At 40.6% G+C, this 13,423-nt stretch overlaps 1 protein-coding gene across 1 annotated transcript in view; it reads left to right on the top strand.

Annotated features, from left to right (window-relative positions):
• The first annotated feature begins 1,411 nt into the window (after window positions 1-1,411).
• Window positions 1,412-13,423, top strand: part of FAM169A (family with sequence similarity 169 member A) — a 34,900-nt gene continuing 22,888 nt past the window's right edge. The window contains exon 1 of the mRNA XM_054286336.1: window positions 1,412-1,491. Coding sequence (XP_054142311.1) covers window positions 1,450-1,491 — 42 coding nt within the window. The 5' untranslated portion in view covers window positions 1,412-1,449. The remainder of the gene's footprint in view (window positions 1,492-13,423) is intronic.

The raw sequence follows: 13,423 nt of genomic DNA, 5'->3' as shown, positions 1-13,423 counted from the left end.
ACTACCCTGGGGACCCTCTTCGAGTATATCCAACCTAAACCTCCCCTGACACAATTCCAGGCCATTCCCTTGGGTCCTGCCACTCTTTACCACAGAGAAGAAAGCAGTGCCTGCCCCTCCTCTTCCCCTCATTAGGAAGTTGGTAACCACAATGAGGTCTCACTTCTGTCTCTTCTCCAGGCTGAACAGACCAAGTGATGTCAGGTATTACTTATAAGGCTTCCCCTCAAGGCCCTTCACCATCTTAGCTGCACTCCTTTGGATGCTTTCTAATAGCTTTAGTCTTCTTCTCTCATATGTTTTCACTCCTCTCTTGGGCTGGAGGTGTGCAGGTTGTTTTCTCCCTTCCCAAACAAATGACCCCTGAGGTGCTACCACTGATGGGCTCAGCATTGGCCAGTGGCAAGTCCAGCTTGGAGTCATCTGGCAGGGGCTCTGTCAGACACAGGGGAAGTTCCTGGCAGCTTCTCAGAGAGTTCATGAGCTCCTGCAGCCTCCCCATGACCAAAACCTTGTTACACCAACCCAATACATTTGGACAAGCATATAATCATTATAAATACACTGCACCTCGGGTCCCTGGTATTATAGAGCTGTCTTTGGCAAATAACACTAAGAAGCCCTTGAAATGTCTGCTGCCTCTGGGCAGTGACCCCAGTTTCTGCCCAGCCTCCTTTGTTCCCTGGATGTTATCACAGATGTGCACCTACTACTTCCCATTCTCAGAACAAAACATGGTAGCTATAAAACAAGGGTACATTTTACAGCCAGAGTCAAGGGCAAGTCTTATCCTCTCACCAACTCCTTCATTTGACTTTGGTGCTCTTCAGCTTCCTGGCATATAGGTCTTCTTGGGGGTGGATACTCAGGTGCTGTGGCCAGTAGTGGTCAGTGCTGAGGAACAGGGATTAATGTTTCTGTTTGGAAAATAGGCTTGTGAGTATCTGGGTATTAACTGAGTAGTAACTGAGTTTAATCAGCACCCCAATTTGGTAACAGGAGGAGAGGTGAGGGCTCGGGCTAGTCCACAGTGAGTTGTTGGAAATATGGAAGCAATCCTTACTGCCCGAGTCCATGAGGTCACCTTTCCTGCAAAGGGGATAGTTCACCCCTAGTTTTGTGGCGCGAAACCCAGCACCAGGAGCCTTTCTCCGTTCTCCTTGCGAGTACCACAGATCTCTGAGGCAGCTCCGGGCTCCGTCTGTATGCCAGGGCCCCAGGACAGGTGCCACCAGGCCAGCGGTGCTGAGCGATGGCGTGGGTACCGAGTCTGCCCGTGGGGCCGGCCGTGGACAGGGACAGTGCCGGGTACCACACCCGCCGGGGCCGGGGGGGCGATGCGGGGTCCCCGCAGCCGTCATGGCGGGCGGCGCGGGGCGAGCGGCGGCGGCTCCAGGCGTATCAGCGGGAGTGCGTCAGCGGCGAGGGGCGGGGAGGCCGCCGGGGGAGATGATATCAGGCGCCGGGCAGCAGGACCGGGCGAAGCCGGAGGTGAGCGGGGGTGTGCCGTGAACGCTGTTAGGGAGCCCAGCCGCCTCCGCCTCCTTCTCCGTTTATCCCCGCGCCGCCGCGGCAGGCTGCTCGCCCGGCCGGCTGAGGTGAGGCGCGGCGGGGTGTCGCGGTGACCTGCCGAGGGTCCCGCATCTCCGCAGCCTAGCCGGGCCCGGCGGGGCAGGGCGCGGGGGGCGCTCGGCGGGAGGCGATGGGCGGGCTGGGCTGGGCTGCCCGCGGCCCCGCGGCCGCCCCGGGCTCCAGGTGTCCGGCCGCATCCCGCCCGCGCCGCCGCCGCCGTCCCTCGGGCGCGCTCTCCCGCCCCGGGCAGTGCCCGACCCCGCCGCTGCCATCGCGGGCGGGCAGGGCCGCGCCGGGCCGGGGCGGCGGGCGGAGGCGGCTCGGCCGGGCCGTGGGACCGGCCCGGCTCCCCCGCGGCGGGCGCCGGCCGAGCTCGACCCCCCGAGCTTCCCCCGGCCTTGGCGGAGCTTGCGGCACGCCGAGTTCGGTGTGAGCTTTGGCCCAGGCCACTCCGTGTTGGCCAGGACCAGCCATCTTTTGTGGGGTCTTCTATTGTAGCGTTGAAATTTACGTGTCGTAGCCACACACACGTGTAAGAGCCATTTATACATCTATACCCCTCTACGCATGTATGAAAACAGTAATTGCAATGCTACAGTTGCTGTCTCCCGCAAAGATGGCTGTGTGTACGTGTGCAAATACATGTGGACACACACAATTGCACACGCACTCACACTCTTCTGTTTTCCTACATATGATGTGTAAGTCTTCTGCAGTTTTATTTTGAGGTAGGGTTGGTTCATTCCTCTTAAAACATAGGGAAGCATCTTGCCTAAGATATCCATTGACGTAGCACGGCTATCCTGCTTATGAGTGTTAAATGCCGCCTGAGAAAGTGGATTGCACTGAGAGCTAGAGCAAAAGGTTTTACTAGCATTAATGGAAAACAAAATATATTAACTCACCAATTTAATACATGTATTAATGCTTTATTTAGAGGAAGAGATTAAAAAATTGTCTTTCAGCTCTTCTGAACTGTGGACTTTTCAGTTATTAATAATCAGAAATTTAGAAACTTAACCTTTGGTGTGGAGAACCTGTTCAGCTGATACTTGCTTTTTTGTGTACGTGCAACACAGGAGGAGGGAACTCTTTTCTTGTTCTGCATAATTGCATTTACTCATTTTATACATTGGGCTGTACCATTGGTCATAGCCTAGTACAAAGCTCACCAGTTTGTATGGGGAATAAGAATTGTTTCAGAGTGATCATTATAATAAAATCAGTGCTGTCTCACTGGAGGAACTATAAAAGATTGCTGCAGATTAGAGTGACCGTGGTTTTCCTCCTGCAACAAACTCTGTAGGAACTGAGTGCATCTTCTCTCCATTTCCTCAACAACATTGGTACCTTTTCTTGTTTAATTGACCTCCTCTAGGTACCAAAGAACTTCTTGCTTTTTCTCTTGGTGGCTAGTGAAAAAAACATTCATCACCTGTTTCGTAGTGTAAAAATGTTAGGGCAGAGGGTGATTTATGAAATTAATGTTCGAATTCAAGTGTTATTAATGTCAGTGAGCATCTCAATTTCAACACTGTTTTTTTAGAGCCGCTAACAGAGGCAGGTTTTAAGTCCTTTCCTTGTTTCCCCTTCTCCAGTCTGATGTTCATTATCATTTTCTTTATGCAGAATCAAATGTTTTACAGTGTCTTTCTTTCCTGTTGTGCAGGATGAGTAATTAAGATGGGATTCTACTGTATATTTATAATATCTCTTTAGCAGTGCGTGATCCAGAACTCTTTTTGGAGTGTTACATAACTAGACACTTTACAAAATGAATTGGAAAATACTCTTAATTTATTCAGTATGCGCTGAATAAAGGTAGATAATATTTCTTTGATTTAATAACCAAAAAGGCGGAGGTTTATGTGTTTGTGCAGGTTTTTTTCCTTTTTTAATGTCTGTTAGTGTTGTAAAGATAATACAAAATTATCTTAAAGTTCTTCTTATCCTCAATTCATATAAGCACAATTTGTTTTAAATAGTTGTACTTGCCTATCTAGTCCAGTGCAGAGTCTTTGCTAGTGAAAGACAGAGTTCATTTCTGTACTAAGGCTAACACTTCTTAATGCTTTTTTTTTTTTTTCCCCATGTTTGATGCAGAATCACTAAAGGACAAACATGAGATTTGATGATTCTAGAGAAATTTACCAGAGTAGAGGTGCTCTTCCATTGTTTTACATTCTTAGATAAGATTTTATATCAATCTCTATTTTCTGTCAAGCAATGAATATCAAGTAGTGGTGATCATTTAAAGCTGTTGCCAATTATGTTTCTAAACTGCAAGTACAAATGTGGCATTAGAGCTGAAGTGATGTCTACTAAGGCTTATTTTCACATGGGCATTCCTTAAATATTTTTCCATGCAAAATACCAGCTTCTTGTTTCCTCGCAGATAAATTCTTTACTCCTGACTCTCAAGGTTGTAACTTACCCATCACATTGTATCAACTATACATTCCAGAAAGCCACTGTCATCCTTTTGTCTGTGAATGTTTGGGGCAGCAGTGGTAGAGGTGTGCGCTTCCCTTTGGAACTGTTTTTGTCAGTCAGTGCCTCTCGGGTAAACATTTTGTAACCTGTTGAAAAACAACAAAAATAATTTTCTCACAATAGAAACAGATTTTAAAAAAATAAATTATTCAATCAGAATTTGACCCTCCTCTCAAACTTATGCTTCCAGGTGGTGCAGCGTGGATTAAACAAGTCTGAGTGGAAAAGCCTGCTCTAATGTATTTCCTCTAGTGCATTGTTTTAAACATAACCAAAATGGCACATGCAGTGTCTTTGTACCTATTCTCTCATACTCTTCAGTTTCGTCTGCTATTGCTGATTTTTTTCCCTGAATGTGACAGCATATATTTATTTAATCATTATAAATTTAGTTGGTGTTCTCTAGTGACTCTGAGATTTCAGAGAAGCTTTTAAATAGCTTGCTAAAATATGTAAAAAATCCTGTCCCAAAAGACTCATGAGCTTTCAAATCTTTACTAAAATCCCAATAAAATTAGTGAGAACTATCAGAACTAACATATCTGTTTCTTTGCCTTCAAAGTGAACTGGAAAACTTACTATTGTTTTGAATGATAAGTCTATAAGTTCCAAATGATTTGTTGAATTGAAAATCTAGGAAAATCCATTTCTCTGAATTGTATACTGAACTGTATGTTGTACAGTTATTTGAAGTAATAGTTTGATTTTTGTTTTCAAATCTGAGCTGTCTCTCTCTTCGTCTTTTTTTTTCTTTTTGTGCACATTAACATTTTGTGTCAGAATACTGTAGGACAGGGCATCTCTGTATTCACAGAGCTGGCATCTCTTGCCACTGCTTATGATTAGAAATTTTTTACGGACCAGGATGAATTGAATTCACTGTTATCCTTTCTTCTAAGCTTCATCAAAACATGTAAAATAAAGGTGGTTAATTAGGTTTCTTTAATTCTGTGGATTACTGAAGGGAAAGAAGAATCAGTAAAGGTGTGGTCTCTGCCGAATCAGTAGCCCCTGAGGCAGTGCTAGAAGAATACACCCAGTTCAGAAGTTCTGGTGTGGCAGTGGCCTTTCCCAGCACGGAGAGTCGGTGAACTTCGAATGGTATGAAATGCTGTCTTCACCCTAGCTGCCTTCATGCTCCTAAAACACCAGGTGTAAAAATGTAAAGTGTGCTTAAGTTAGCAAGTGCTTTGCTGGAAGACCAGTCTTTTCTCTAGCTCTTTTGCAGCCAGCATATTCTGCAAATAGAAATGTTTCCTAGGTTGAATAATACTCCTCACAGCTGTTGTAGAGTTAGGCAGCAATAACCATAACTGGGGAATTTGAATAATTTGTGAGTTGATAATGATAAAATAGTCGGGGATTTTAACAGTAGCAATGTAAATGTTACTACAGTGCAGCACAGACAACTTTATAGGATTTTTAAATGTTGGAATAATTTATTTCTTTTGATACCTCAGCACTGGGAGTTTATGTTGTCAATGTTTAGTCTGAAGCTGCAGAAAGGAGTTTTTTGAAGGAGCAGGAGATAATGAGCTGTTTCCTGGCAACTCCTTCTTAAGCTGAGCCTTGATTTAAGGTAGTATATTGTGTCAGCAGTATGAATACTTTTTTCTACTAATACTAGTACTTTTTATTGGGGGTTTTGTTTGCTTTTTAACAAAGTACAGTAAGGTGGTATGTTCAGAAGTACGAGTAGCTTACTTACGTTATCCAAACCCACCACTAACAATCAAGCAATGTCTGCATTTCCAGAGAAGACAAGTAACTGAAGCTTTTAAAGCAGTTTGTTCATTAATTTGTTTTTTCAAAAATTCAAGTACACCTAGATAGCCTAGGTACTAGAAGATGTAGCTTAGAAGTTCCAGTCTTACAAGCATGTATTACAGTGAGAAGCAGGGGAAGTGCAGTGTGCTGACAGAAATTTGTGAGTTCTTGGAGTGTGCTGATGGAGATGAGGACAGATGACACCAGGGAGGAGGTTGTGTGTGAATTCCTTTCTGCTATTAGAGACATTCTTGCTAAAGTTTGCAGACATAGATCTTGAGTCCTGTAGCAACATGTTTAGTGATACCTTGTGGATTCACATTAATGGATGGGTTTTTATAACATGGCTGTCATGGGTTGAACAAAACCAGCAGTGGCTATACCCAGACAATTGTGGGAAACAAAAATTAACCATCCACAAGTATAAGACTACTGAACTAAAAGGCAAACACAGAGCTGCTCAGGAATCAGTCTACTAAGGATTTTGTTAATATTTGTTTGGATGACAAGGAAGTATGAACACTGGGGAGAAGAGGTTCATTTTGGGGAAGAAAGACATAAGTCAGTTGATTCTGTCAGTCAGAAGAGATTCTTGATTCTGATTTTGGGCAAAGAAATATTCTTTTTGATGTTTTATTCTTCCTTTGTTATGGGAGCAGGATTTCTACACAAACAAATACCAGACCTTCCTAACCTTTTTTTTTCCTACTAGCTGGAGCAGCTTACAAGATGTCTGACTCTTTCCTAGCTTTTTATTGTATTGATATGAGGCTTGCATATTATTTTACTTGCTTATTTTTCAGAGGAAGATTTACTTCTAATTTTCTAGTTTTAGTCCATGTGTGCCTTTTTTCCATCCTTCTGAAGATGGGATGAGGAAGATAAACACAGTTGCTGCTGACTACAACTGACAGAGCTAGACAGAGGCAGTCAGTTTTTGTGGCCTTTGTAAAGGTGCTGTTTTGCATGGAAATATGGGGCCACTTACAGCTATTACTGTTTTTGTGAGAATTGTTTCTGTCACCTGGGATGATAACTTGTAATATCTTCCTGACATGACTGGGCTCAGACTGGGACTCAGTAATGACTCCCTATCTGGTTTGTGGCCCAAGCATGTTGTCTAAATCCTTTGTTTTTAGACAAAAATGTTTTTGATATGTGTGATAATCTTGATTGACATAGGATTTTCACTTTAGCTTTCCTTTGATAAAGGCAAGGTAAAAGTCTTTCTAATTATATGTGACTCTAGTTCTTTTGGAGTCATCCCGCACTGTTTTGGTAAGTCCACAAACTACTTTGTGAGTATGCCTGTGAAGTTCATCATTTTGTTGTAGTTCATCATTTGTTGTGCAAAGAGACTGAAAAACTTGCTATGGTTGGACACTGAGCACAAGTAGCAGGTAAAATTCGGAATTTGCTCGTGTTAAACAGTAGTTTTTTAGGCATCTGTCATCTTCTGAAGATAATTGTAGTATCTTCAAGATTCTAGAGCTGGATTGGGAATTTGGAGATAGCTGCCTATTCACTTTCTGGGAAAAATAGAAATTTTTGATCTATGATGAGGTTTAAATACTCACTGCTCCAAATGTGTTATATTTACTGTCTTACTGCTTTCAGAATTCTGATGCTCAGGCAGTTGTAAATGGCCCATAGGGCCATACAATGAGAGTCTGGAACATCTCTGGTTTGCAAGGAAAAATGGTTGGCTGACAAGGATCTCTTGTTGCAGCCTTGTTTATTTGCAATCCTGTGTCCAGGAACACCCAACTCATATTAATTCCTATTCCCCTTTCTTCATTTTCCTTTGAATCCCCCACAAAAACCAAGGCAGCTGCTGCTTTCTTAGTTGTGTGCTGTTCTCTTAGTTGTAGGTCTCCTGCTGCAAATGACATTAAAAAGTAGGCAAAACCAGCAAAACCAACTACAGATAATTTAAACAAGAAAAAAGAGATTGCATACTACTTAACTGTTGAATTTTCCTACAGCTTGTCTGCTGAAAGCCAGACTTGATGTGGCATAGTTGTAGTTCAGACAACTGTTTTAGTAACTCCTTGGGTATGGAGACTGTGATTGCAAAGATTAATCACCTGCTCCTCGTTATTAGTAGCCATAGACACCATCACTTGAATTTCCATGTGGAATATTCTCGAAACAGCCAGAGAGAGTTGCTGTTCTTTGGCTGATGAGAAGTAACTCATTAGCCTTTGCTAACATGTATCTATGATTGCTAATCTAATCTGTGCAGCTTTGACATCTGCCCCAGTTGTGGGGATAGGGGATAGGACAGTGCAGCCAAGCATTTTAAAAATAGATGCAAATGTGGACATAGGGTGACTGCAACTCCAGTCCCACTGTGGTGTTAGATTAGTGATGTTAGGCTCGATAGTCCACCAGCTGTCTACCCAGATTTGGTGGGTTTTGTTGGCCCTTTCTTTTTTTTTTTTTTTTTTCTTTGTGTGTTAAAAAAGAGCTTTCTTTATTGTCCTTATCTCTGAAATCACTAGATGTATTTATGAGATGGCCCTTGCAAGCCAGTGGGATAATGTTAGAGGAGGATATGAAGGGTTTGAAAATGGAAGGAGTTGCCAAGAAATGTGGGTTCCAAGTGGGAGTAAGAGATAATCTATTGATATCAAGCAGCAAATTAAGCTTCAGAATGTTGCCTTGTTACGTGCCTGGAGAAGCAGGAGGTAAACCTATGGAAATTATAGCAGATGAGCAGGAGTAAGAGTAGTGTGGCTGTGTACGTTCCAGGTGGCCACCTGTGGAGAGAGGCTGTGGGGGCTCTAAGTGATGAGTGCTATAAGAAGGTCATTAAGGTCTTTGGGAGCAGATGGTGTAAGGCCTAAACTGCAGAAGCAAAATTGGAGGGTGCTGAGGATGGAGCTGGAGAACTGCACACCAGCAGCTTCAAACTGCTAAGGCATGGAAGGGGGAAAGAGTAGTGACCAGAGAGGAAAGGTGGGTCATTAGGGGTATCTGTGTGGAGTTTGGTGTTATTTTCCTAGCTCCTAGACAGGTTTGTCATGTAGTGAAGAGAAGGTAGAGGAAAGTGGGAAATTAGAAAGTAGAATGAGTGCTGAGCAGTGGAAAGATCAGATAAATGTCAGAGAGAGGCAGATTAATGAAGTAATAATCCCACCTGGCTGTATCTTTCTGTCTTGTTAATTATCCATGTTAATTATTTTCAAACACAACTAGAATGGTTTTCATTTTATGTATGGATATGGTCACCTTGAATTGGAGAAGTTGAAAGGGGAGGCATGAGAGGTTTCTTTAAGAAAAACTAGTTTTTCCAAATTTATTAATTGTGTTTATTTTGATCAGTGTCAAACACAGAATTTTAATTTAGCATATGTCTGGCACATTTTCATTGTAGGAAACACTTGTGCACATTAGTTTCCAAAACTCCCTACTGAAGGAATTGTTCTTCAAAAAACCAGACAATCTCATTAAAATATGAGACTGTAGAAAAATGTAAATAACAGGTCAGTAGTTTGTATATCTAAGTAGCTTGTATACTTAGTTGTTGATTAAATAAGCTATCTAATATATTATCTAATTTAAATCACTTGAGTAAAATGCCGGTGGTGTTACACAGGTGGCTGATTTGGCACATTACTAAGAACCTTACCTGCCTAAGGTGGGTTTGAGAGAGAAGTTGCATTTCTTCTTGTGATACTACCCTGTCACCTTTAATTAAAGAAATCAGATGCAAGATTTTTTGTTACTTTGTTTTTGGTTGGTTTTGTGGTGTTTTTTTTTTTTGTTTTTTTTTTTTTTAATGTGGAGGACTCTTTGTTTTTCTGTCCTTGTTCATGTTTCATCTGATATGAAAGTGTTCAAAGCCAGCATTTAGAACTTCTGACCATAATTCTTGCTGGGAAGTTGAATCCTGTATGTAGATTTCATAATTTTGTGCTATACATGTAAGTTACATTGTGTGGCTAATTGATGAATGGAAAGGATTTGTGTTTTTTGTTTGTTTATTTATGTTCAAATCAACAGTTTTGATTTGTGTGTCTGATAGAAAACCAGAGTTGCATAAGCTGCTTCAAGGAGATTACGGGTAATGTGGCTGGCATATTAATCCAGAGATCCTGGTTGATGTTGACAGCAATTTTTGTGCCATGTGTTTCCTTAAGAACTTTCAATATGTGATTTTGCTGCGCATGAATAGATATTTTTGGGGGTTTATGTTACTATAAACCAAACAAAAAACCAAAAAAAATCTTATTTTGTCTTTAAAGAAAAAAAAAAATAAAGAAACCAGTGCAAATCTATCTGAGCTGTCAAGAACTTGTATTTATTAGCTTGTATTCTCAAAAAATGTGAACAAAAGTTATACTGCAGGGAAGTATGTCTTAGTGCTACTGTGTGGATCATGGTTTGAAGACTTGTTGTCCAACCCCCAAATTTGTGATTTAAGCCCTAAGAAAACCTTCCTCTAAATAGGTAGTTATTTGAGTGAGAAAGACTTGAGTTGTCCATTCAATGTGGCAGATCAGTGTATAATGGTTGCTGCTTCAAGCTGGTGCAGTTTTCAAGAAATCCTAATAAAAATTCTGTTGTTTAAAATTTTAACACCTCTTCCCTACGATGTATTCCTTTTCCTACAGCCAATGTACGTAACATTACAGATTAAAATTAATAGAGTTTTAAGAGATGGGAATGTTTATAAAACTCAAAACCTTTGTTACAATAGTGGTCTAAATAGGTAATTATGAGACAGGTTTTCTCTATGTATTTCAATTATGTTGACTTATGATAAACCAACTGTTCACTCTCTTAGACGTACTTAAATGACTAATTATCTTAGCACAGGTTTAAAATTTACTTATTTTTATAATAGAAAATTATGAACTTTTAAACATAAGTATTTCAGAGACTCTATTTATAGAAATAAAAAAAACTTTAAAAACAACTTATCTCAGTTTAAAGTATTTGTTGCTGAATAAAGAAGAAACAAAGTGAAAATGGTGTATGTATATAACAGCTGGTAGTAAAAGCAAAGAAACATTTATGTAATATATCTGTTAATAGAATAACTGATAAGACACCTTAGCAATTCTAGTAGCAGATGTGATGGTTTTGTTTTGTAGTTGAAGCCAGAAGACTAAAAAGACTACTTTTAAAAAATTTTAAATATTCTTACAACCTTTATGTAGTTTCACAGCTTTCACCAGATGAGTAACTGGATGCTGCAAGGTAGGAAACAAACAAAGCAAAGTGGAAATGATGCTCCTGCTGCTCTGATCAAGGTCATTGCTGCTTTGGTGCATCGTCAGTCTGGGCCTGGAGCCTTGCCTGGGACTTCTGCAGTCCTGTCTTGGCTTTCTCTGGAAGTGGTGTATGTGTGGACATATATACCTGTTTAGTTTGGTTTTTATGTCTCTTCCCATGATGTGAGCCTGGGTGTAGCTCACAGCTAGTCTGGGAGGTTGTGGTAGGATCATGGATTATACTTTTAAAACAGAACTTGGTTTAAGGTGTGTGATGATTCATTGGAAGTGCATGGCAGTCGTTGAGGGGTTTGGTCATCTGATGCTTCTGCACTCATTGAAATCAGTCAAAGCTTGGGTCAGATATTGCTGCAGGTTACTTTTTGTGTGAGTCAGCCGGTGCTTCCTCACAGGACTGGACTTGTATTTGTATCCTGCAGGCTGGGTCTAAGTTGGTTTTCCTGGGTTAGCAGGAAATTTTGCAGGTCATGGCTTGAGCACCCTGACACCTGTTCTCTAAACTGCAAATCACTATTTTAAAAAGCCCCAAACAACTACTTAAATTTTAATTATTTATTATTAAAAACAAATTTAAACCTGAAGATTGTTCACCTGCATGATTATTTGTCTCAGTTATTATATTATCTTGAAAAGGTGTTGGATGTTTTTTTTATAATTTCTTTTTTTAATTATTATTTTATTTTTTTAAGGAGAATGAGTTGTTCAGGTAAGCTGTGCAGTGTAAGTAACTGTGTATTTGTATTTGTCAAGTTTTGATACAATGTTCAAGTATGTCATTATCTCGGTAAAGTATTTCTCACGCTGGTCCCTCTGAGGTAATGATTATTTTGTGTTTTGTAGAGGAGTTCAGGCAGATCACATAACATGTCTGTGTTCACATTGTCTGTGCTGCAGCTGGTAATTTCTCTAAATCCTTATCTGTTAGCCTAACTCCACTTCCCCTGAGTTAAAGGCACCCAAGCCCAATTTTAAGCTGTATTTAAGCCCTCTGACATACTGTAAGAAATAACATAGCTTTTGGGTTATTATCCTTCTGCAATTTTGTGTCATTCATTATTGAGGAACTGCAAGAAGATGAACAGATCTCTTGATTCCTGCTCAAATCCACATGTAAGCTGGAAGCTGTGTGCGCTGTGCACCTCTCATGCACTCTGAGATGAAATAGGAGTTGTAGATATAATTTATAATTAAACTAATTTCCAATGTCTCTCACTTATTCCATGGCTTTTCTTAGCCATAGTACTAATAGTAATAAAGATTTTGTGAATAAAATGCCTGTGTTGCACAGGGATGTGTTCACTCATTCTGTTAAATGTGGTTTTTGTTGGCATTCCATGAATTGATCTGTTACCCTCTGGTGCTGCAGCTGTTCCTAAAAAAGGACGTGCCATTCCTCGTGTAATAGCTTGCATAATGCTGACAAGGGAGACAGTCATACGATTCCACATTAAAGCAAATATTATTCATGTGAGTTTATGACACAAAATCATTAATATTATTTTGTTAAATGATACGTTTTTGAAGAGTGTAAGATTTCTTTCACTTGAAAAATGAAATGCTCAAGTTGTCTCATTTAAAAAATAAAATTAATTTTCTTTCTTCCCCTCCAAACACACTCTTCTAATATGCTTTTATGTACAAATGTACATAAAAGCATATTATGTACTCATGATGAGTTTGGTTGCTTAGGGCTACACTGCATGTGCTCAGTCAGCCTGACGGTGTGCTAACCAATTGGAATGGTACCCCATGAGCAGAGTGTGGTCGTGCAATGTGTGACAAAGATCTGACCTGACAGTTTTACAGTTGTGCAGTGCATGGAGGTTTAGAGCAACAGCAAGGGGCATGAGGAACTCCACGGTAGAGACCTGTGTGCTCCTGCTGCCTCTGCAACAAAAATATGTTAATGCTGTAGTCAAAAAAACCTGAAAAGTGGTTTTCTCCAGCCCTTTTTCTCTCTCCTGTTTTACTTGAGACTGGCTAGATATGGAGCCATCTGTATTTTTACTTTGTTCAACATACATACTGTCAAACCAACTCTGTTTTAATGAGGGACTAATATTAATTCATTACTGTTGGAAGACATTTCATTTGTCTTTGGCAGGTTATTTTGCATTTCAAATTTGAGATGCTTGCATTTTGTATTATGATCTAATTCCTTATGCTGTGCTGTAGATTGGCATGGAACATTCTTCTTTCATCACTTGTTTAATGCTTTTATTATAACTTGATAGCTTTGTGAATTTGTGATTTCTTCAGGGATGTAGTGAACTTTAATGTGAACTATTTCTGACCTCTTCAGCACAGAGACAAAATACAACACACAAGTGTATGAGAGTTTGTGACTT

Source organism: Melozone crissalis, unplaced genomic scaffold, assembly GCF_028551555.1.
Source record: "Melozone crissalis strain CALT ecotype California unplaced genomic scaffold, PUWL_Pcris_2 ptg000005l_1, whole genome shotgun sequence".
In the NCBI taxonomy this organism is placed as follows: domain Eukaryota; kingdom Metazoa; phylum Chordata; class Aves; order Passeriformes; family Passerellidae; genus Melozone; species Melozone crissalis.
Note: the sequence above shows the minus strand (reverse complement) of the source record. Positions and strands in the feature narration are given on the sequence as shown.